General features: G+C 41.2%; 1 protein-coding gene across 5 annotated transcripts; it reads right to left on the reverse strand.

Moving 5' to 3' along the window:
* Positions 1-574: 574 nt before the first annotated feature.
* On the reverse strand, positions 575-10,594 carry LOC132183178 (uncharacterized). Of its 5 annotated transcripts, none has more exons than XM_059596586.1 (3): positions 8,108-10,594; positions 1,589-1,636; positions 575-679 (listed from the first exon to the last, which is right to left on the reverse strand). In XM_059596586.1, the coding sequence occupies exon 1, from the start codon at positions 10,522-10,524 to the stop codon at positions 8,119-8,121; it is 2,406 nt and encodes an 801-aa protein (XP_059452569.1). In that variant the 5' UTR covers positions 10,525-10,594; the 3' UTR covers positions 575-679; positions 1,589-1,636; positions 8,108-8,118. The 5 variants fall into 5 exon arrangements, with proteins under 5 accessions (XP_059452569.1, XP_059452568.1, XP_059452565.1 ...); XM_059596585.1 differs by having other exon boundaries at positions 576-679; positions 1,589-1,633; XM_059596582.1 differs by lacking the exon at positions 575-679 and adding an exon at positions 879-1,152 and having other exon boundaries at positions 1,589-1,633.
* Between the last annotated feature and the right edge of the window lie 14,545 nt (positions 10,595-25,139).

Here is a 25,139-nt window from a genome sequence, read left to right on the forward strand (position 1 = left end):
AATTTGTTAGACATTAACACTAGATGGCAAAGTTGTTAATACAAATCGTCCCTTGGTTTAGTGGCAAGTGAGATGTTGGGATATTCAATTTGGAAGAGGCCAAGAGTTCAAAAATTATTCTTTAGTTTGACAACTTCATAGATTTTGTACAATTAAAAAGGTAATGATCACATGCAGCTTTAAGTATGAATCATAAATCTCACACACCCAAAAAGAGTATTTAAATTTCAATAACTTTAGCCAGCTTCTCAGGAGGGGAAAGTTACCGCCCTCCCTCCACCTCCTCTGCCACTCCTCTTCACCATCTACTTCCTCATCTCTGCTCTTTGCTTCTCTCCTATCCTTTTTCCCTCTCCCTCTCCTTTACCCATCTCCCCTCCCTCCTTTCTCCCGTCCCACCGCCTCCCCTGCCCCCTCTGTTGCCCTCCACAGCCATTCTTTTCCCGCCAATCTAGCCTTTCTTCCCTCAGATCTAGCCTTCTTTCACTCGAATTTAACCCCTTCTCTTTGCCCTGCCCTCCACCATCTCTCTTCTGCCCCTTGCCCACCATCCCTCTTCTGCCCCTTGCCCACCATCCGCATCCCAACTCTACCACCCTTAACCCCTTCTCTCCTTTAGATCTGCCTCGCTCTCTTCTTCCTCCTTTCTAACACCTCTCCCTCCACCGCTAAAGGCCTTCTGTAAAGTGAATTTCACAACACATTATAACACATTCCATGTGTGAGTCTCAACAAGGGTAGTTTCTAGATTAATGTAGCAGTCAAACGATCCTGCATCCTGTTTTTGTGTTTAATAAATACGCCTCAAATAGTAGGCATGAGGGACAAAATCATCGTCAAACCAGCCAACGATTGTTCAGAAAATATATCATTATGCAGACAACTAAAATCTGATTACTCATTAAGAAAACATTAACCAACTTCCAAGAGCAAGAGTTGCATGTATTATTGATAAAAATATGTAACTTTTCCACTACTTTTGATAGTTGACTCCACCCTATAAACTACCGGTTTCAGATAATAACATCGCACAAGCAAATAACATATAGGACATTCTTTCCTCGTGTATCTCCTTCAATGCCACTCCTAGCTACTTTATACATCTTGGTAGAATAAGTTTGCAGCAAAACATGGCAGATTAGTAATACCAACCTGTATTGAAAGAAGTGTAAATTGCACATTAACCCTTTGAAATAACCAACTCCCAAAGATTAATACGGGCTACAATGATAGTACAATACCCATACCACAGGCACAACCTAACATCAGAAATTCTAAAACTAAGATAGTTTTTCTCAATACCCTCATTAGTCAGACAACCCAGCAGACAGATATATTCTAAATTAACCCTGTTGAGATGTCATTGTGCCCATTGCTCCAGATAAAATTACTAGCAGACTTACTAGGCATAAGCTATACCACCCAAGGAAAGAGATCCAAAAAACAGAACAGAAAAGGACAAAACCAAATCAAGAAGAAAAAGGAATGCACACACAACCTACTAAGTTTTAACCAGCATGTTGTATGTTATCAGGAAAAGATGACCAATATAGCACCTATCCACACATTCAAGTATTGGAAAATGTACCTTAACAAGCTCTTCAACCCGTATCCTGTCAATCACTTCATGGGTCTGCTTCATAATATTGGAAAACAAGTACTGGTAAATTTTCAATCCGTAACTCTGATACAAAAGCTATAAGCAAAGTATAACGTCATTGATGCTAAAGAAGAAGAAAACCGCTATCGTGTGAATGCACAAAAAAGTAGTGTGACAAGTGGAATTTAAAGCATTGACTGGTAACAGCTAGCACCACCACCTTCTTTTTTTATTGGACAGGCAGAGTATTTTATTTAAGGGATAAATGCATAATTAGTCTTTGTGGTTGGCCTTAATTACAAAACGTTCCCTGTGGTTTCAAAATGAACTCAGAGGTCTTTGGGGTATGCCAAAAAAACGATTTAGTTCCTATAGTCAAATTCCGTTAAAAAATTTAACAGATTCCGTTAGTTGTCACATCACCACCAATGAAATGGTGATACGTATTGCTCTTAATAAAAAAAAATATAAATATATTAAATATGTAAAAAAAAAAAAAAAAAAATACACAAACAAAGTACACTGTTCTCCCTACAACCCCTTTCATCGTTCTCTCCTCCCCCTTTTCATCTCTGTCTCTTCCCCCATTTCATCTCTCTTCCCTCTCCCCTCACCGACGGCCGGCAACAAAGACCACGACGCCGAGCACCTCTGACGACGAGCCAGCCACATCTCCGACAACGAGCTAAACCCACTTCTTTTCTTCTTCAACAAAGGTGAGAGGTTAAGAAGAGCTAAGGAAATTGAACCGACTTCTTTTCTTCTTCAGCAAACCCACAATTAATTCAAATATGATAGGGAGCCTCCTTTCCACAAAGAAAATACCAACAACCCATTTAAAACAGAAAATAACCCATGAAAAATTTGAGAACCCATGAAAAAATTGAGAACAAAAAAAACGTAATAGACAAGAAGACTTGGTCGGTGAGGGTCTCCGCGTGGTAGAGCAGGTCGTCGCATGGTGAGGAAGGCCGACGGTGGTGGTCGTCATTGCACAGGAGGAAATTTTGGGGGGCGGGGAATATGTGTTTGGGAAGAAAATTGGGGGAAACGAGAAAATGGATCTAGGGGAAAGGATCAATATGATGAAATGGGGGAAGAGAGAACACTGTAGTTTTTTTTTTTTTTTTTTTTTTTAACAAAAATCATTTTTTAGTTTTTTGTTTACTTTTATATATTTAATATTTTTTTATTTTTTTATTAAGAGCAACAGGTGTCACCATTTCATTGGTGGTGATGTGGCAACTAACGAAATCTATTAAAAAATTTTAACGGAATTTGACTACAGGGACTAAATCGTTTTTTTGGCATACCCTAAGGACCTTTGAGTTTATTTTGATACTACAGGAAGCATTTTATAATTTAGACCAAACACAGGTATTGAATTTGTATTTATCCCTTTATTTAAAGAACTAGAAAAAGTAATAATTGAAGTTTCCACTGCTTTTTACAGTCCTTCAATTGAAGGGATAATGATGGAGGACAGAAGCTTTGATTACCAAAAGTGACGTACAATAAACGATGTGATACCTCGTCTGATGTAGAAGAATCTGGACAGCAATTTGTTTTAGGGTTTCGAACAAGTTACGGTAGAATCTTGGTGGGAAAATGTTGGAAAATATGGATTTAAAGAACAAGATTTGGAGATGAAATAAAGAGGAAAACTTAGGGTTGGGGTGGCTGTTGCAGGGTTGTGAACAGTAACCCGAGAATAGTAATTGAAATTTTGTAAGTTGTTCGAGAGCTACTTAATGGATGGGTGGTTGAGGCTCTCTAGGATTGGATTTTAGGGACATAAAATAAGAAGAATCAGATCTTATATTGACTGGCATTAGAAACAAAATGACTGGAAATTTAAAAAAAATCAAAAATCAAAAAAAAATCAAAAAAATCAAAAGAAGAGGAAAAAAGAGAGACAAACCCAAGCACCACACCTAGTTCTCCTAAGCATCACATATAGGTTCCTAATCATCACACCTAGGGTTCCTCAGCATCACACCGGGGAAAAGGGTTGCATCATACAATTCCTGTAGCTGAAGATTTCATAAGTGTCTATTTTCAGTCAACCATTTAAAAACAAAACCCCTTACATTAGGGTTTAGATTCCAGAAACTAAGCCTAATCTAATGGGCTTAGATTCCTGAAACTTTAACTACTAAAATCCCAAAACCAAGTACCTAATGAAACCCACAAATAAATTCTAATAACATAATAAAACTCAAAATAAGATCTAATGCACTAAAAATCCAGTTTACAGCTGAAAATCTGAAAATTATAAAAATACCAAAACTCCAAAAATTGAATAAAACTAGAATCAAACAAAACCAGCTTATCGCTCCCTGCATCATGCTCCCCTGGTTGAAGAAAACCCGTCCTCAAGTTTTGAAATGTTGAAGTACAATTATCCTTGGTTTCTTTTAAGTGTATCCTTGACATCAAAATATTGATTTTGAATTTTCTTTCTCTTCTTTGTTTCATGCAGCAATGATGATAGTGATACATCCATCAATTCAACTAGACTATTAAAGAAATTTTATATGACAAAAAAATCAATATTTTGGAAAGTTAGTGTAGACAACTATGGCCTTTTTCTTTATATTCAACATAAACCGAGAGATGAGACTCCTTGTCCCTCATATTCTTTACTTCTAACTCGCATCATTTCCACTCAATTTGCTTAGTTTTAAGTTCCATTCGTAGTTTGCATCTCTTTAAAATTTTCTTTCATCACAAGGTCTTTTTTTTTTCTTTTTTTCTTTTTTTATAAGTAATGGAAGTTTTATTAAAAAGCGTAAGGCGCCCCTAAGTACACATGCAGTATACAAAGAAAGCACCTAACAAAAGCCCAAAGAAAACAACAAAAGCCACATAACCTGATACAGCCTCAAACCCAACAAGTACACCAACCCGAACCGCACATAAACCAAAAGCCCTCTGACCCAAAGCCCACGCAAGCATTCAACGCTACAGCACATGAGCCTTGCCTTTCCCACGCCTAGAGGATGCACATGCAATGTCGTAGCTAATGGAGCATTCTAAGTTCAACGGCTCCCTTCAACCTCTAGTCTTAGAACGCAAGCTCTCTACCTACCAAGGAGGGTTCTCTTCAATGGCTAAAAGGGGAACCAAAGTCAAATCCTCAAACCCCTCCCACAGGACAAACATCCTTATCACAATCCTAATCCCAATCCAAGGGCATGGTGGGGGGAAACACACCCAAAGGCTATGGTAAGTCTCCATCCTCCCTGTGGCGTCCCACATCGCCTGGGTATAAAGATGAAAATATTCTTATATGTATACTTATACCCTTCTTGACATCAATGCGTTCTCCTAGCCTAGTGGTTAGTGGGACAAATCCTTGAAGGATGCCAGGAGGTCGTGGGTTCGAATCCTAGTAGGCTCCAAAGAGGACAATATTGATGTGGAAAGGGCTTTGCTATGCTCTGCTATTGTGTATCTTTGATTCCTATCAATGCGTTTTAAACTCGTGATAGTCATGATCCCATTAGAACTCTGCAGGTTAAGTGAGCTTATGCGAGAGTAGTACCAAGATGGGTGACTTCCTAGGAAGTCTTGTTTGGGGGAGCCAGAAGCAGACAATATTGTGTCATTTAGGGTAGGGCGTTACACTCCCCATCGCAAAAATTGTTTCCTTGATCCCACACAACAAATCTCCGAAGATAGACCAAAGACTACCAACCACTTATGAGATTTGATGAAACCAGCCACCCTAAAAACCTCACCCTTGTCGGCAGCAGGAGTGATGAAGGAGCAACCACCCAAACGGAAGGGAGAAACTCCTTCTAACCCAACCTCCTTTACTACTAGAGCCAACGATGAAACAACCGACACTTCAGGCAAGGGATGATGATTAACCTGCGCTGCGGGACTCAGCCCGAGAAACCCCTACTGAAGAAACCCCTTGCCGGAGGAGATTTCTGAACATCAGTCTTCTTTTTTTTCAAGTTTAACTTCATTGCAAATGGCAGCCAAGGCTGGTTTCCACGCTTCTAATTCATGACCCGATAACACCTTATCAGCACATTTGTCAAAAATCATGTCTTCCTTTGAAAAAAGAAAAAAGAAAAAAGAATTCAATCTTAATAGAAAGCACGGAGGGGTGCAACTCAAGTATAGGAAGCATACATAAAGGACACCCAAATAGGGAGAAGAGCACAAATCCAAAAACTCTAGGAAATTAGAAAACAAAGGACTATTGTGAGCAGCCAACAGCTCCACCACCCGTTGAGGCATGACCACTCTATCCCAAAACGACCAAAAACCAAAACCTACGAGCCTCTACCCACCTCACAATGGAGCAAAAGGTGATTAATGGATTCCCTTCTTGCACATACAACAACAATCTATCACAACAGGGTGCCTCTTTCAGTCAATATATTTCCTAATGCAACCGTCCAAACAAAGAACACCACTCATAGGAGCCTTATTTCTCCAAATGCAATTTCAAGGAAAGGAAGAGCTAGTAGGAAGGCTAAGTGCTTAATAAAAAGATTTGCCCTTGAACCTCCGCCTTTTGGAAGGGGCCCAACACATTCTATCCTCGCTACCTTGACTCAACCTGACAAGTTACAAAAGATTAAATAACAAAATGACCAATTCCACCTCTTAGTCATGCACCCTGATTAGATAAAGGTGACATTCCACTTTAATGAGTCATAAGAAAATTGCACATGATAAGCCACCAAGGCCTCCTTATGGCGAGCAATAGAAAACAACACCGGTAAAGCTTCCTTAAAGGTCTGATCTCCACAGTACACATCATGCCAAAACCTGATCCTAGAGCCATCTCCTACCTCAAACCACACAAATCTTGAGGACCACCCGATCCCCTTCAAATTTGTTTCCACACCCAACCCAATCGGACCAATAAACACATTGGACCACCACCCGCCCCAAAAGCTGTCATATTTAACTTCCACCACCGATCTCTACCACAACTTGCCTGAGGAAATCAAGGTAGACCAACTGACTAGATGGAATTCAAACTCATCACCGACTATGTTCCATAATAAATCCTGCTGAAGTTCCTCAAAATAGTTGGAAATTGAAAGAAAATACAGGGGGAAAAAAGGACAAACCTAGGCATTAAACCTAGTTTTCCGAGGCATTACACCTTGGAGAAGGTTTGCATCACACAATCCTCATTGCTGCAAATTTCATAGCCTGTCTTTTATCATTCAGCCATCATGAGAAAAACTCTTAAATCTAATATATATATATAGGCATCTGATGCCTAAACCCTAACAGACTTATCTTCCTTGTACTTTAACTACTAAAGACCTAAAACCAAATAACTAGTAAAACCCAATAACATAATAAATCCCAAAATAAGATCTAATGTACTAAAATTTCAACTTTTACCTAAAATCTGAAAATTATAAATATACACAAACCAATAAAATTGAATAAAAAATAAATAAATAAATAAAGTCAAATAGAATCAGTTTATCGCTCCCTACATCACATAAACTTATTTACAAAACTTTATTGGAAAGTCATAAGCTACACGTATAAGCTATATCTAAACAAAATATCCTAATTAATGGATAAAAAACAATATTATCTTTCTAATACAACTATTGATTTCCTAATTTTTCAATTAGTTACTTTTAAGCCAACAAGACTCGCTCCAAGACAGAACCCTAGAATATCACATAGGAAAGTAAAAGAAGCGGGCGGGAGTGGGGGGTAGAGAGAGAAAATTATTCATAGCTATGGTTAAGACCAAGAGGGGTGGAGATGAAGGTCGAAGAAAACAACATGACAATGTGTGGTTTACAGGGATATAGAGCTAAAATTATTGAAAAATGGGAGAAAGAGTTAATGTACCCAAACAAAGACCAAAGTAGTTCCAACTAAGGATTTGGTCAGTGGACTTGCCACAGAAAGGCTGGATGACAGAAACAAATTTTAGTATGATTTGATATTTTGATTTTACCTTTTTGGTTCCCAATTAATCACCAATTCCAATCAATGGAATCCACTTTTTTTTTATAAGTAATCCAATCTTATAAAGAGGCAGTAAGGGGCGCAACCCAAGTAGATGGAAAGTATACAAGAGAGACACCCAATTAAGAAAAAGAAAAGGAACACACACTAACCACAAACAGCAAACGAAGAAGGGTTGTCATGACATAAGTAGATTAAGCTCATAGATGATGCCAATTGTGATGGAAGAAGTCAGAACTGACCATGAATTATGTTTCCTAATTACTAATTAGTTTGATAAAAGCTGAAGTACATATGTAATCTACTAAACATAACAGACTCTCTCACTGCTTCTAGGTGCCAACAGATATACAAGATTAGAATTTTTTTTTTTTTTTCGATAAGTAGACATACTAGATTAGAATATATATATAATATATATATATATATATATATATATATATACATCAAAATACCGTTTGCAAGCTCAAAATTTTATATTAAGAATAAGAGTTGCTCCTCTTTTAAAATATTGAGAGCAAAAAAGTGAAGACTTACAGAGTAGTGCATCATTCATTGGGAGCTCCATCTGATATTTCAGAAAGCTTACGTTTTGCAAATGATTCCTTAAGTAGTTTCACTCCACTCTCAACATTCAGCAACCTACTACCAAGCAAATCAACCCCTTCAAAATGTGCTTCAAATTTACTAATCCATCCTCCTTCAAAGACTTTAACCTTCTTCTCGATCACCAAACGGTTCATCCTGTCTTCTTCTTCTTGCTTCAAGCGTTGCTTTTCTAGCTCCATGGAGCTGAGAACAAGACCTCCAGATTGAGGAACATCCTTGTAAAGTGGCTCTTCAGGCTGCGGACAGCGTGCTCTGTATTCAGCAAATGCTCCATTAATTTCCTTCAAGGCCTTCCTATAGCCATCCAACAGATGTCCCATCATATAGAGTTCACGATCAAGCCTATAAAACTCCACTTGACTCTTTTGTTGTTCTTCATACTTAGTCGCGCGCAAGTGGTCAATCATACTATCTCGCTGATGCAACTCATTTAGCAAGAACTGCTGATTCACAGTAGCTTCCCCACATGCCTGTTCTTTCGCCGCATACATCATCCTAGCTTTCCCAACCCAATGCTGTACTTGCTCCATACACATATCAAAATCAGCCACTTTACCATCCCATGGCCCATCACTCCTCAACCTTTTATTACCTTCATTAAGAGAATTATGAATGTTATCATTCTCATGACCAATCCCTCTCTTATTATTATTACCAAAAAGCGACGAACCACCAGAAATAATCCTACCATCATCCCTAGACGATAAAAAATCCCCCGCCGAATGATCACGGAGTTCCAACTCCGTGCTAAAAGGCATTTGCACCCCTTCCATTTCCTGAATTAAACTCCCTGAAGGCAACCCCTCTAGCGGATTACACTTAGGCGAAAGATGAAACCCACTAACCTCTTGCCCCCCTTCTTCTTCTTCTTCTTCTTCCCCTTCTTCCTCTTGTCCTTCCTCTCCTTCTTCCACTTCTTCTCTCTTTTCCTCCTCACAATCCAATCCTTTAACTTCACCAACACTACACGGCCTCAGAAACGACTCAGCCAAATCGCCAACATTGCTCTTCCTATCAAATAGCCATTGCCCACCTCCTTCCTCCTCCTTATACTCCTCCCTACATTCCTCAAAATCCATAACATCCTCATTCCCACCACGCTCCTTCTCAACATTAACATCAACATCAACATCAACCTCAACCTCTACCTTCTCCTCAACTCTCTCAACCTTCTCCTTCTCCTCAACACTCTCAACCTTTTCTTCAATTCTCTCAACCTTCTCTTCCACTCTCTCCACATTGTCTTGACCAAGACTCAATTCAATACTATTTTCCTCCAATTCGTGACCCCGGAACTCTTCAACCTCACCCGTCTTGACATCCGCACTACCATCCACATCCTCCTCATCTTCCTCCTCCTCATCCTTCACCTCAACCTCCTCCACCTTAGGCTCCACCTTGAGCAAATCTTCGCGCTGCGACCTTATCAGATACTGCAAATGAGAGGCGTAGTAGCAATTTGTGAGATTTGGCGCCTGCCCCAGCTCCTTCTCTACCATGAACCAGATCAAACTAGCCCAATCCACCTTCTCGAAATGCCCTTCCTTGATCACTTTCGTCCAATTCAACACCTCGTTCGGCATCATCCACGTATCCTCATGCAAAAGCACCCAATTAGACACGAAATCCTCCACGAACCCTATCGACTCCGCCATAGATCCCCCAGCCTCCGCCTCTGCCTCCTCGTCCAGTAGCACCACATTCTTCTTCGCCGGCAACGGCAACTTTAACGCACGCGCCAAATCGGCCCGGTTGACGTTGACCCGACCCCCATTCACGTAGCTACACCGCGATTGGGGGTTGTAAATGGCGATCAGCTGCGCGAGGAGGTCCGCTCGGAGGTTCTTGTCGAACTCGATGTGGACAAAGTCCCATAGGCCGAGCCGCCTTAGAAGCTTCTCGTGGCTCTGGAAGTCAAGGGTTTTGGAAGGAATGAAAGGGATGGGCTTGAACGTTTCGACGAGGATCTCGAGCTTCTTCTGGGACTTTTCTCTATCGAGACGGCGCTTCACCCCTTTCCTCTTGCGTTTCGGGGCTCGGCGATAGACGGAGGTGATGGTGGACACGTGAGGGTCGGCGATTCGGGGAGAGAGAACCGGAAAAGGTTCTGGGTCGTCCTGGATTTGGTTTTGCTCGAATGGGTCTTGTGGATTTTGCGCGTCTTGTGGATTTTGCGGATTTTGATCGTCCTGGTGGGGATTCGGAGGTTCTAGGGTTAGGGTTTTGGGGGATTGGGGATGAGACTGTGGGTCTTGTAGGTCTTGTGGGTTTTGCTGGTTTTCTTCAGGCATGTTATCGTCTTGGGAGGCTATGGTTGGTCGCTCGGAATCAGTGGGAGAGCTCATGGTGGGTCGGAGAGAGTCTGGTGGAGTGGTGAAGGTGGAGCACGGGGGTTGAAGAAGGCAAGGACACGCCCAGTCTAACCAGATACGCAGATACAGATATAGATTTAATTGACGTTTCTACCCCTACCGCCATTCCACGTCAGCAAAACATTACACTGGGACCCGGCTTCAATTTTATCATTTTTTAGTATTTCTTCTTAAAAAAAGTAAGAATGTTTATGGTGATGTTCTGTTCGAACTTCAAAGAAAATGGAATCCAAAGCATGATCAAATTGAATTCACTTGTACGTCTATCGAAATTAATAGGCTGTTTGTAAGTAGGGGTGGCTATTATTTTCGAGTCCTAGTACGTGGCTGACTAGTGTAGGATAAATATTAAAAAATAATAATAATAAATTAAATTTTTATGAGTTAATATTTATTTTTTAATGTCTTAAAATTTATTTTTGAATTTAAAACTAAAACTTAGGAAAGAAAGGTTAACCATTTAGGGATGGTATCACCTAAAAAGAATTTGATCATCCTAAATTTGGTGTTAATGCCTCAAATTTAGTACTAATACCTCAAATTTGAATTCCACTTTAATATCTCTCCTCTTCAATTAAAAAAAAGTAAAATGTCTGACGCTTGAGGCAGCCAAAAATCTCTATTCATTATTTTCGATAATTAATTGAAATTATTGGTTAATTCGGTTAATTAACCGATAACATTTCGATAAAAAAAAATTAAAAAAATTTCGGTTAAAACGATTTTATTAATCAGTTAATCATGAGTTTTTTTTTTAGAGTCCCTACTATCTGGTCTAGCTCCTTTACAGCATCCAATAGTAAATCGACATGTTAGCTTGGAACACATAAACATGTCAACGAACTAAAACACAAGGTCCCCAAGGGGTAGCTCAAATTGTTGGAGACCACGCTTTATGAAGTGGAGGTCATTAGTTTAAATCCTCCTCCCCTTTTGTGTGGACATGTCCAAAAAAAAAACAAAAACAAAAACAAAAGATATTTAAAAAAAAAATTAAAAATTAAAAATTAAAAAATTAAAAAAATAAATAAAAAAACCTACTTTCACCAGAAAAAAGCAACGCTACAGTGCAGAAGTCTCTCCCTCTTTGGAGCTTTCGCTCATGCCTGCGTTTGTTCGTGGGTTTTTGTTGTTCGTTAGTTTTGTGCTATTCTTTGCATAGAAAGGGTTTCAATTTCATCGATTTTTTCATGTTCTTTGATTCTGTACAACTCCTTGAAAGAATGGGTTTCGATTTTTTCGTCTTTTTCAATTCTGTACAAGTCTCTGCACGAATGGGTTCTGAATGTTCATTGATTTTGTACAACTCTCTGCAGGAATGGGTTCTGATTTTGCCAAGGAATTGTGGTTTTTTCTAATCCAAACCAAGAAATAGGTGAGGCGTTTCTTGGTATATTCATTTTTCCGTGCTCTTGGGTTGTTTGTTTGTGTAAAAAATTATGGGAGCAATTCTTATTATGCGATGGGTAATGGGATTTTTATCCAATTGTTGCTATTTCTGTTTTCCATCTCTAAATTTTTATATTGAAATAATTCTTATTAGAATTTGCTGCAGCTATAATTATGGAAAGTTAGTGTTACACATGAAAATCGTCCCAAACTCTATAAATCTAAGGCCCAAAATGATATTATGAGCCCAGCCCAATGCCGGAGCCCTAAGCCCATCGTCATCGCTATTCTATGATGACCCAGGGTAGTCTACTCCCACCACGCTTGCAAAGATCATCAAGCTGACAATTTCGAGGTCAAACACACGCATTAATCACATCAATGGTTACCCACACTCTTAGATACTCATTGATTACAGGAACAGTTACGAATTGCTCTCGGATCAACATTCATGATAGTAGCCATTATGCACCATTCTCGGGGTCGACATTGGCTACAAGCATTCTCGGATCAATTGATATGACAGTTACGTGCTATTCTCGAGATTCGCACTAATGATAGTAGCGGTTTCACAATAATCGTAATGGCCAGGGAACGAAAATATTAATTCCTCCGTCCGTTACGCCCGGATCCCAGATCCTCTACCCAGTCATCATCACTACATCTACAACTACACCTATTAAAGGGTATGAATGTCAAGAAGACAAGTACACTACTCATTCTCACTAAACACTATACAGAACTCAGAAAATGATCTAACTTTAGAATCGGAGGAGGATTCGCCAGAACACCCCTACTGTATTCTCTTAACCCCATTTTTGTCTTGCAGATTAAAGAATAAATGACATCCGAAATTACTATCTCACCCCTTGGGTCCACTATACCGGAAACTGTACCAACAGTTTGGTGCCGTCTGTGGGAACGACTTTTATCGTTCTTACAAAATAAAAAATTCGTGATTATGGTGAACACAAGGTCTAGAAGTCAAGCTTGCCACAAGGAGTCAGCAATTCAAATCAATCAACGACCGCCGCCAACCCCCCAGATGGGAGGAAATAGGGAACGCATCTTCACTTTAGAGGCTCAAATGGTGCTCTTAGTTCAACAGAATGAGGAGCGGCACCGTCGTCTCCCAGCACAGTCTCAGTCCAAAGTCAATCGGAATGAGCATTAGGAGGAGCAAGAAAATCACAGCCATCACTTTAATGGCCACAGTCATCAAGTTGAAAGTCGTCATCGCCAGCATGGAGGCGATCCTTAAGACAATAATCGGAAAGAAAACTCAAAAAGAATGGTGGAGCCTGAAAAAGGTCAACCATCAACTGGCCCTCAGGATCAACCAGCGGTTAATCCGCAGAATGAGTTCAACAAAGCCTTGGCGGAGTTAGCCATGAGATGCGCCGCTATGGAGCGGAAGGAAAAGCACAAAACTGCCATAGTCAACAAGCTTTTTGCAGGGATGAAAATGCCATTCACCAAACAGGTGACTGACCATCAACTCCCCAATAAGTTCAAAGTACCCTAGATTTTGAGCTACAGTGAGGTTGGAGACCCAACTGAGCATTTGGAGAATTACCGTATGCACCTGGCACTCCACGTAATGCTCGATGAGATAGCATGCAGGGCCTTCCCCATGACTCTCTCGGGGAATGCCAGAGAATGGTTCTAGGGCTTAATGCCCAATTCCATAAGTACTTTCGAAGATCTTGCGCGGATCTTCCAGACCCAATTCTTAGGGTCAAAGGAAAAAGCCTTTCGAATATCTCCTAACACTCCATTAGCGAGAAGGAGAAAGCCTGAAAGAATTTATGATCCGCTTTAATCTGGAGAAATTGAAGGTGGAAGACCCCATTGACGGCTGGATATTTTTCGCCATCTACCAAGGTATCTCTCCCGAGGAGCCGGTGATGAGAAAACTTGCACGGAGGCAGCCTGACAATCTCCAAGACCTGCTAGACAAGGTAGAGGAATTCATCAATGAAGAAGAAACTTTGAAGCCGATGATATCAGCTCGAAAGTTGCCTAAAAAGTTCGAGGATAAGAAGAAGAAGAATAACAGAAGGATGGATGAGCCAAAGCCTTTCAAGAAAAGGTTCAATGACAATGACTTCACTCTGCTCAATGCCAACATTTATGAGGTCTTGATGGAAATAAAAAAAGACCCAGATTATAGAAGACCTCCCAGAATAGTAGGAGCTCCGCCGTCTTAACACCAGGATTGATATTGCAAATTTCACGAGGCAAATGATCATCACATGGAGGGTTGTATAGCGTTGAGACTCCTTATCAAGAAGTTCATTAAGAATGGCAAACTAGTCCAATTTCTGGGGGATCAGAGAGGAGCGGTCGCCAATAGAGAAAACTACGTCCGAGAGGTGAGTTACTGGAACCCAAGGAACCACCAACAGCATGAAAGGTATAGAAGTAGAAGTCTAGCGGAAGATTGCAGGGGTAGGAGTAGATATCCTCGAGAAAGCAGAGGAAGGCGGGATGAACCTAGGCAGGAATTTACACACCATGCCTGGGATCCTCAAAACCGAGCAACTGCCCAAGAGATTCATACCATTATAGGTGGATTCGCGGAGGGAGGCAAATCACGAAGGGCAAGGAAGTCATACGCCCGCCAAGTGAGCTCTTATGAAGTATATGCCTTAGAAAGACCGATGAAATAGCCTAAGAAAAACTCAATGATAATCGGATTCTCTGACGATGATTATGCAGGCGTGTCACTCCCACACACGGACTCCTTGGTAGTCACACTAACTATGGCAAACCACAACATCCATCGCATTTTGGTGGATGATGGGAGCTTAGTGGACATCCTTTACTGGTCCGCATTTAGAAAGTTGAATATAGGACAGGAGAAAATTGTTCCAACCAATTGCCCTCTGATGGGATTCACAAGAGAACATGTGCAACCGGTCGGATCCATCGAGTTGCCAGTCACAGCTGGTTCGTACCCGAGACAAGCCACAGTAGTGGTACGCTTCCAACTAGTCGATCGATCATCTGCCTACAATGCCATTATAGGAAGAACAGCTCTTAACGAGCTTAAAGCTATCACCTTGACTCCGCACCTCAAGATGAAGTTTCCAACAGACAACAGAGTTGAGAAATAAGAGAACAACGAGTTGCCCGGCAATGCTATAACATTTCTATGAAGGAATGTTCCAAGAAATCAATCCCAGGAACTAGCCAAGAAGGAAGAAGATAGCAATTACAAGGCGGCGAGCCGGTCGAAGATTTGGAAGAATTTTCGGTTGGCGAGCCGAACAGAATGTCAAGGTTGGGTCTCAACTAGACCCCATGATGAAGGAGGAACTCATATCGTTCCTCCGAAAAAATAGCGACGTGTTCGTATGGAGCCACAAAGACATGCCGAGGATATCACCCACAGTGATGGTGCACAAGCTAAATGCCGATCCAAGCTACAAACCTTTGCAGCAAAGACAAAGAGGATATTCTGTCGAGAAAAGCAAGGCAGCGTCCGAAGAAGTCAAGAAGTTATGCGAAGCCGGGTTTATCAAAGAAGTTCAATACACCACTTGGCTAGCCAATGTGGTATTGGTGAAGAAATCCAATGAGAAATGGAGGTTGTGTGTTGACTTCACCGACTTGAACAAAGCATGCCCCAAAGATAGCTACCTGCTACCACGGATAGACTTGCTTGTGGATTCAACTTGCGGACATGAACTTTTGAGTTTCATGGATGCATTCTCGGGATATAACCAAATATCCATGCATGAGTCAGATCAAGAAAAGACCGCCTTTATGACTGATACAGATTTGTATTGTCACCAAGTAATGCCTTTTGGATTAAAAAACACAAGAGCCACATATTAGAAATTTGTCAACAAGATGTTCTGGGAACAAATCGTCCAGGAACAAATTGGGTGGAATCGGAGGAGGATTCGCCGGAACCCCCCCGGCGTATTCTCTTACCCCCATTTTTGTCTTGCAGATTAAAGAAGGAACGCCATCCAAAATTACTATCTCACCACTTAGGTCCACCAAACCGGAAATTGTACCAATAGTTAGTATTGTTGGGTCATGGATTAGCCACCTAGGGCCCAACAATCCTTCCTGAACCATCCAACGTGTAACCCCTACTAAAATGGAACCAAGGCAAGAGTCAATCGGCCCAGCCCGATACATAGTCCAACAAGCCTTGGACTCTCCAAGCTTCTCAAGTAAGCTTTCACAATTCGCCATAAAACTGTCCAGCTATCAACACCAGACCGAGAAACGTGTACCGAAACCAACTTGGGCACACATATCCATGCCAGCAAGGCCAAATCGCATGATCCATGATCTTAGTCTCCTAAGATCGTGGAGCCACCAACAACCCATATCTTTTCATCAACGCTATACAGTAGATAAAGAAATGGGGCCGAGAATCAAGGGGTGATTAGCACCACCTGATGCCTATAAAAGGGAAGCTCCAATTCATAATCTGGTAATGGCAATTCTCTCTCAAGCTCTCATTGCATTTATATTCTCTATAAGCCTTTCACTGACTTAGGCATCGGAGCTATCCCCCGTCGACACACCACCAACAGCTATGATCCTATTCCTCTTTCTTTTGCAATCCGACGATTCCTTAGTCATCCTATCACTTGTTCGATGATTCCTCGGTCATCTTGTCACTCAGTAATTTGACTATTTGTCGGTCACCATTCCAGAAGTGTGCCACCTATCACTCGGTAATCTGACTGTTCATCGGTCACCATTCCAAAAGCATGCCACATCACTTCTAAAAAAATTGCCGTCAACAGTTTGGTGTTGTCTATGGCAACTTCAATTTTCATTAGTTCTTACCATTCATAATATGATATGGTGACTACGCATTCACACCCTCAGCCAGATGTTCAAGTTGGCATGGCTGGGACGACCAACCATCAGAACGCTCAGTTTGAAGGCTTTAGGAGGCACATGAACGAGTCCATGGAAGCGCTAAAGAAGCAAAATGAAGATCTTGCTACTCGACTTACTGCTGCTGAAGGCCGTAATAGCCAGAGGAACCAAGAACGTGAGGAGAGGTGTGAAAGGGATCGAGAGCGTGTGGTGAGGCGTGAACGGATCCATAGAGAGAAGCGAGTTGTTGGTCATCAAGATCACACAAGTTCAATTCAAGGCAGTCATCATACGTTTGTCTAGAATGAAGAGTGTTATAGTTTGTATGAACGGTTTAGACACAAAAGGCGGAGGCTATTATATTATTCAACTTATGTTAACCTAATACAGACATCCTATTATATAGGATTACGGAAATACCATAAAGACTAAAATACCCCCAAAACCCTAATGACTCAAACCCTAACTCTTCTAACACTCCCCCTCAAGCTGGAGCATATACATTATATGAATCCAGCTTGGAAGATACAAGCAAACGAAAAACAACTAGAAAACATATTCTAACACTCCCCCTCAAGCTAGAACTGCTTGGACCACACAAGTTAATTAAATAAAACTTCAACGCCGGTCGAAAACTCGTTGGTAACTTGAACAACCATTTGATCGGTTCTCGCCGAAAAACACCAAGGCCGGTCGGATGCAACGATCACTTGATCGGTTCTCGCCGGAGAATCCAAGGCTGGTCGGATACATCGATCTTGGGATTGGTTCTCGCCGAAAAACACCAAGGCCGGTCGGATGCAACGATCACTTGATCGGTTCTCGCCGGAGAATCCAAGGCCGGTCGGATACATCAATCACAAACAACAAACAAACAACAATTTTTCACATGATTAACCAACCAGATTCACCGGAAAACAGATACTGGAAAAACAAAACAAAACAAAAAATTCGCTGGAGCTTCGCCGAAAATACGCCGGAACTTTGTCGGGGCTTCAAAACTAGCCGGAAACACACAGAACTGGCCGGCAGTACCTAAAAACACTGAAAAACAGAACATAAACAGTCACTGGAGGCTTGCCGGAGACTCGCTGGAGCTCGCCGGAACTTGCCGGAGAAGACAGAACACTCCGACCACTTCAACAGCAGCAACTACAGAATCAATAGATGGCCACACAATAACGTTTCAACACCAAAAACATCAAATCGTCGAAATTTTTTTTTTTTCCGATGGCCGCTGCAACTTTTCCGGCCACCACAGAATACTCCAGCCACTTCAGACAAGACAGAAAACCACCACAGAACCATCTGGCCAGCATCACAGAACATCAAAAACAAACAAAAAATATATATATTTTTTCACCGGAAGGAGTTTCGGTCACCCTAAAACAAGAACAAAACAGCTCTACGGAGCTCTTTGAAGGTACTGCCCGCCACCAAGTTGAAAACTTAACTACCCAAGAATCGAAACAAGCTCTGATACCATGTTATAGTTTGTATGAACGGTTTAGACACAAAAGGCGGAGGCTATTATATTATTCAACTTATGTTAACCTAATACAGGCATCCTATTATATAGGATTACGGAAATACCATAAAGACTAAAATACCCCCAAAACCCTAATGACTCAAACCCTAACTCTTCTAACAAAGAGAATTGTGATGAATCTCGTCGCGAGCATGGATCTCATCATTCTCATCACAAGCATGATAGATCTCATCATGAGAATGAAAGGTCTCATCATGAAAGATGTCATGAGACCAATGTGAATACGGATGTGGAAGATCTAAAAAAGAAGTGGGAGGATATGGCTAGGCAAATTGTTGATGGAGAGGATGGTTTGGCAGCCGAAGATTTGATGCAGAGTACCAATCTGCCCTTCACAGATCGGGCAATGAGGTACCCCATCCCTGACAGGTTCAAAGTTCCCCGAGTGGACAAGTATGATGGGAATGGGGATCCCACCAACCATATGGAGAGCTTCCGAGCTTACCTCATTCTCCATAGTACCTCCAAAGAGATTGCATGTTGAGCTTTCCCTTTGACCTTGAAGGGAGTTGCCAAGGACTGGTTCGAGAGATTGGCTCCTAAATTCATGGACAGTTTTAAAACCTTCGGACGCTTATTTTTGAGCCAGTTTCTGGCAATTTAAAAGCGGACGAAGAATCCAGCTTACCTGCTGTCCCTCCAGTAGGGGAAGGACAAGTCGTTGAAGGACTATATGCTGAGGTTTAACTGGGAAAAGCTGATTGTAGAAGATGTGAGTGACAAAATGGTGCTTTCAGCTTTGATGATAAGGATCAAAACTGAAGGGCCACTAATGGCCGAGCTTGCTCGAAGACTGAAGATGGGAACTCTTAGGCAGTTCATGAACAAAGCCGAGGAGTTCATCAACCAAGAGGAAACCATTGGGGTTTTATTAAAGTCCAAAATCGAGGCTACCTCAGCTAAGGACAACAGCGGAAAAGTAGTATTGGAGAGTTTTGGGAAGAAGAGAAAGGAGGAGAAAGCACCTTTGAAGAGTCTGCAAATGGAGGTGGAGCCACAGCACCAGCAAAGCCAAAAATTGACTCCTTTGAATACCAGCGTTATCGAGGTATTCATGGAGATCAAAGGTGATCCAACGTTTAGATGGCCAATGAAGATGAGGACTCTTTCATACAAGCACACCAATCAAAAGTATTGTGAGTATCACAATGACAATGGTCATCTCACCAAGGAGTTTATATCTATGGCCATGAGATAGAAAACTTTATTAGGAACGGTAGGTTGGTGAGGGTTTTGGCTGATGAAAGGAATAGAGGTAGAGAGTCTCAAGAGCCTTTACGGCGAATGGTAACAACGAAGCCCTTGAAGGAAGGCAGGATGATCGTGCTGTGAGGCCAAGACATGATGCCGAGCCGAGGATAGCTTGGGAAGGCCACCAAAACCCCCGGAATCAAGATGTGATAGGAGAGATCCACACAATCTCTGGTGGGTTACCTGGTGGAGGCGAGTCCAATTTGGCAAGGAAGGCTCATGCAAGCAAAGTGAATGTAGATGACGTTCTGTTTCTTGAAAGGCCTTCTAAAGCCCAAAAGAAGGACCCAATGATCCTGTCATTCTCGGAGGGGGTAGCAATGCCCCACGATGACGCGCTAGTTGTGATGGTAATAATGGTGAATCACGCCATTCACCGAATTCTGGTGGATAACGAAAGCTCAGCTGATAATACTGGCCAGTTTTCAAACAAATGGGAATATATCGGGAGAGGATCAAACCATTTGGCACACCAATGGTTGGATTTGCAAGAGAGCAAGTCCAACCCATAGGGCTCATCTCTCTTCCTATTACAGTGGGAACAGCCCCAAAATAAGCAATAGTAATGGTGGATATCCTAGTGGTTGACCAACCATCTGCCAATAACACAATTATCGGTCGGCCGTCATTGAATAAGTTGAAAGCTATAACTTCAACTTACCACCTGAGGCTAAAATTTTCGACAGAGGATGGAGTCGGGGAAGTCAAAGGAGACCAAGTCGCAATGAGAAAGTGTTACAACACTTCTCTAAAGAAACCCTCAGAATTTGCGCCCCTAACGATCACTAGTGTGGGTAGCAGAAAAGAGGGTGAACTAGCCAAGGAGCTGGTAGACATATCGGTAGGGGAAGGCAAAGTTTTGAAGATCGGTTCACAACTGGCCCTAGAAGTCCGAGATAGCCTCATCAGCTTTCTTTGAAAAAACGTTGAAGTCTTCGCTTGGACATATGAAGACATGCTAGGGATTAGTCCCGAAGAAATACTTCACTAGTTGAATGTGGATCCAATGATGAAGCCGGTGAAACAGAAAAGAAAAAAGTTTGCTCCTGAGCAAAACATGGCCATAGCAAAAGAAATGGAGAAGCTGCTTAAGGCTCAATTCATCGAAGAAGTCTATTACCCTAATTGGTTGACCAATGTAGTGTTGGTCAAGAAGTCCAATGGGAAATGGAAGATGTGCGTGAATTTCATCGATCTCAACAAGGCATGCCCAAAAGAAAGCCTTCCACTACCGTGGATTGATGTGCCGGTGCATTCGACAGCTAGATATGGGATACTCAGCTTTATGAATGCATTTTCTGGGTACAACCATATTTACATGCATCCAGCTGATCGAGAGAAGACCCCCTTCATCACCGACCAAGGTTTGTACTACTACAAAGTCATGCCTTTTGGTCTGAAGAATGTAGGAGCAACCTACCAGAGGCTGGTCAACAAAATGTTCCGAGGACAAATCGGACGTAACATGGAGGTCTATGTTGATGATATGCTCGTCAAGAGCGTGTTGCCACTAGATCACACACATGATTTGCAAGAAACACTTAAGACATTGAGGCAATACGGGATGAAGCTGAATCCCACGCAGTGTGCTTTTGGACTTTCCTCAAGGAAGTTCCTCGGTTACATGGTATCAAACTGAGGAATTGAAGCCAACCCTCAAAAGATTCAAGCTATCCTAGATATGCAATCCCCGAAGAATACGAAGCAACTCCAACAGCTGACAAGCAAGATTGCAGCATTGAACATATTCATTTCTTGGTCGACCGACAAGTGCCTCCCTTTCTTCAAGATCTTGAGAAAGGCATTCGAGTGGTCTGAGGAATGTGAACAAGCCTTTGAGCAGCAGAAGAAGTATTTGGCTAGCCCACCACTGCTTACCCGAACTGTTCCCGGGGAAGCACTATACCTGTACTTAGCCGTATCTCCTACTACAGTTAGTGCAGCTTTAGTCCGGGATGAAGAAGGTGTACAGAAGCTAGTGTACTTCATCAGCTGAACCTTGAGAGGAGCAGAGGAAAGGTATGTGCAAATGGAGAAGCTCGCCTTCGCCCTAACCATCACATCGAGGAAGCTTCGGCCATACTTTCAAGCCCACACCATCAAGGTCTTAGCCGAGTATCCACTAAAGAAGTTACTTCGAAAGCTAGATCTATCTAGTAGATTAGCTAACTTGGCTATCGAACTCGGGGAGTTTGACATTGACTTTTCCCTCAAAACGCCATCAAGGCCAAGCACTCGCAGATTTCTTGGCAGAATTCACCAATTTTCCAGAAACTGTGGAGTGGCCAAGGGACAAACATGGGTAATTTACGTGAAAGGATCATCCACAAAAAAGAATGGTGGAGCTAGAGTAGTACTAATCACACTAGACGAAGAAGAGTTGTTTAGTTCTTTGAGGTTGGAATTCAAGACTACCAACAACGAGGCCGAGTATGAAGTGGTCTTGGCGGGACTTAGCTTGGCTCGGGAAATGGGAGCAGAATTCGTGGAGGTACGAAATGACTCTCAAATCATTGTTGGAAACATCCGAGGGGAGTTTGAAGCCAAAGGTGAGAAGATGAAGTTGTACTTGGCAAAGGTACAAAACATGCAAAAAAATTTCAAAAAATTCCGCATCATCAAGGTCTTGAGGCAGGAGAATGAGAGAGCTGATCATTTGGCTTAGATGGGTTCATCAATGGAAGACAGTGTGGAAGAAACCGAAGAACTAGTGTAAATTCTACTCAAGCCTGCCATAACTGAGGAGCTCATGATTCTAGCAATAGAGGCAATGCCCAAATGGGCAAAGGACTAGTAGAGTACTTGGAGAAGGGTACTCTTCCAGTCGACAAGAAAAAAGTAGTCCCACTTAGGACTAAGGCTGCTCGGTTTACCATAGTGAATGGAACCCTCTACAAATGAGGTTTCATGTTACCCCTCCTCAATTGTGTCTCCATGGAGGAGGGTGATTACATTCTTCAAGAGATTCATGAAGGCATATGTGGCAGTCACCCAGGAGTGAGAGTTTTGGCACACAAAGCAGTCAGAGCAGGATTCTACTGGCAGAACATGAGTCAAAACTTGATGAAAACAGTCAGGACTTGCGAAAAATGCCAACTTTTCGCCAATGTTTCCAAGCAACCCCCCAAGGAGTTAAGTTGAATTTCCTCACCTTGGTCTTTCTCGCAATGGGGGAGGATATAGTAGGATCGCTACCCCAAGGAAAAAGGGGTGTGCGGTTTGCAGTGGTAGTTGTTGATTACCTCACAAAATGGGCAGAAGTGGAGGCCCTAGTAAACATCACAACCAAGAGCATAGAGCGGTTCCTTTGGAGGAATGTCATCTGTCGTTATGGCCTTCCACACGCATTCATCATGGACAACTGCAAGCGATTTGGCTGTGATTCATTCTGACAATGGTGTGCCGAGCTCCACATCAGAAACTATTTCTCATCCCCGGGACATCCTCAAGCGAATGGGCAAGTAGAAGCCACCAATAAGGCCATTATTGTGCAAATTTATTTAACTCGCAAGTGCACGAATCGATTGTAGTTTTATGGATTGCAAGTGCGAGGTCGATCCCACAGAGAATTGTATTTTTGAAAGAGCAATTTATATCTAAACTAATTAAATCCTAATCTAGTTCCAAAAGGGTTTTGATTTTTGAGTTTTGAAAATTAAGGGATAAACATAAACTAAATAAAATAAGTAAATCTAAGGATAAAGGTACTAAGGTTTGGAAATTCACACTCACCAAATCATAACAACATACTTTATGTTCATCAATATTAATCCGAAGTTCTCACAAATTAAATCATAAATATGTTTTACTATGCTTTAAAGAATTAATCAAAACCATCCCATGTATCCATTCATTGACCAAATCACAAAAGGAATCCAAATTCAATTGAAACACCAGATGTATCCATAGAACAAATCACAAGGGATATCCAATTTTTATGAGTTAAAAGCTAAGCAATTAATCATATGAAATTATCTCAAATGATCAAATGTATCCTTGAATCACAAGAGATATCCAAAAATCACTCCATACAATTGATTAGAAGTAAAACAATTGAAATATAAAACCCAATAAAATCAGAATAATAAAAACTTACATAAAAGTATTGATGTTCTTCATCGGTGAGGCTTCATCTCCAACCTTAGTTGGGAATTTAGCTCCACATAAAAATAAAATCTAAACCTAAACCTAAACCTAAACCTAAAGAAAAACTAAACAAAAGAATTTTGCTCTCTGGGATTGTCTCTCCTTTCTTGAATGCAAAGAAGTCTATTTATAGGCTTAGGGAAGTCCTAGAAGCCCAAGTAAACCTAGATAATTCGGAAGTCTGTCTCCCAGTCAAAATAGAAGTCTGAAATCGGAATAGGATTCGTCCAGATTTGTGTCCTTTAATTGCGGGGGCGATTTTGACATAGTAACTGTACGAATTAGGAAAATCCTATTTCACAACGAATTGTAGTATTTTCAGTTAGCTTTCCAATTCCATTTAAATCAATTCAATCCGATATTTGAGCGGAGAGTTATGGTCAAAATACTAAGACATGTGCAGAATCTGAATTTGAATCCGATCCGAAATCTTATCCAATCTGAACTTTAATCTGATTTAACCTTTTCTTGGATTTGGTTAGACTTAACCACATCATCTAGGTCTTCTCAAAGTATGCTTTCTTCCAAACTTTGCATTTTTCCCTTTAAAGCTGTAGTTTTTCTTCAATGACCTACAAAATACTAAAAGCACAAAACTAACACAAAATATTAAATAACAACACAGCTAAAGGATTAACTAATGTAAATAAAGGGGTCCAAATATGCAATATTTGGCACTTATCAAACACCCCCAAACTTACATTTTGCTAGTCCCTTAGCAAAACAAAACGAAAAATAAAATGAAAGAAAGAAACATAAATCCTCTTTCGTGGGAGAGACGATTGCATTTAGCATATGCAACAATCCTTTTAAACCCCTAGGCATCCCTAGTGGACGAGTGAAGTCTCGCGAGGGCTTAACAGGAATGATACCCATAAACATTGTGCACTATGTTGTTAACAAGAAAAAAGTTTGACATAAACCATGGTTCTTATTCATGAGCAAACTTAAAAAGACAAACACCATCATAATAGTCGAAAGGAAATCCAAAATCAAATTACTCATAAATGGACAATTGAGACCTCATATGTTCTAAAATGTGTAAAGTGTAATTAGTACATAATCATGAAGCTTTCAGTTTAAACTCAAGATAAGTTCCATAAAATTTGAAAGAATCCCTAACAAATGAAACAACCAAGGCAAGATATGCATTTTTTTCCTTCTTTTTTTTTTTTTTTTTTTTTTCTAAACAGGCTCTGCAATGTCTAACTCCCTTAAGCTTTCTAATTGACTCATGTAACAAGTGTTAGGCCAATGACTCCCAAGCCAAGTAGCTTTAGGGCACTAGATGTAGAACATCCCTAAGGGCTTATTAACTTAAGTCAAAAAGGCTACGAAGTCAGATTAGCCATATCATAAATCAACACTGAACTTCACACCTTTTGACGCGAACACTCAA

The sequence above is a fragment of the Corylus avellana genome, chromosome ca5 (assembly GCF_901000735.1).
Source record: "Corylus avellana chromosome ca5, CavTom2PMs-1.0".
NCBI classification, from domain to species: Eukaryota; Viridiplantae; Streptophyta; class Magnoliopsida; order Fagales; family Betulaceae; genus Corylus; species Corylus avellana.

What these genes read in the sequence shown, in the direction of transcription:
- LOC132183178 (XM_059596586.1), bottom strand. Translation starts at nt 10,524, where the DNA reads ATGAGCTCTCCCACTGATTCCGAGCGACCAACCATAGCCTCCCAAGAC.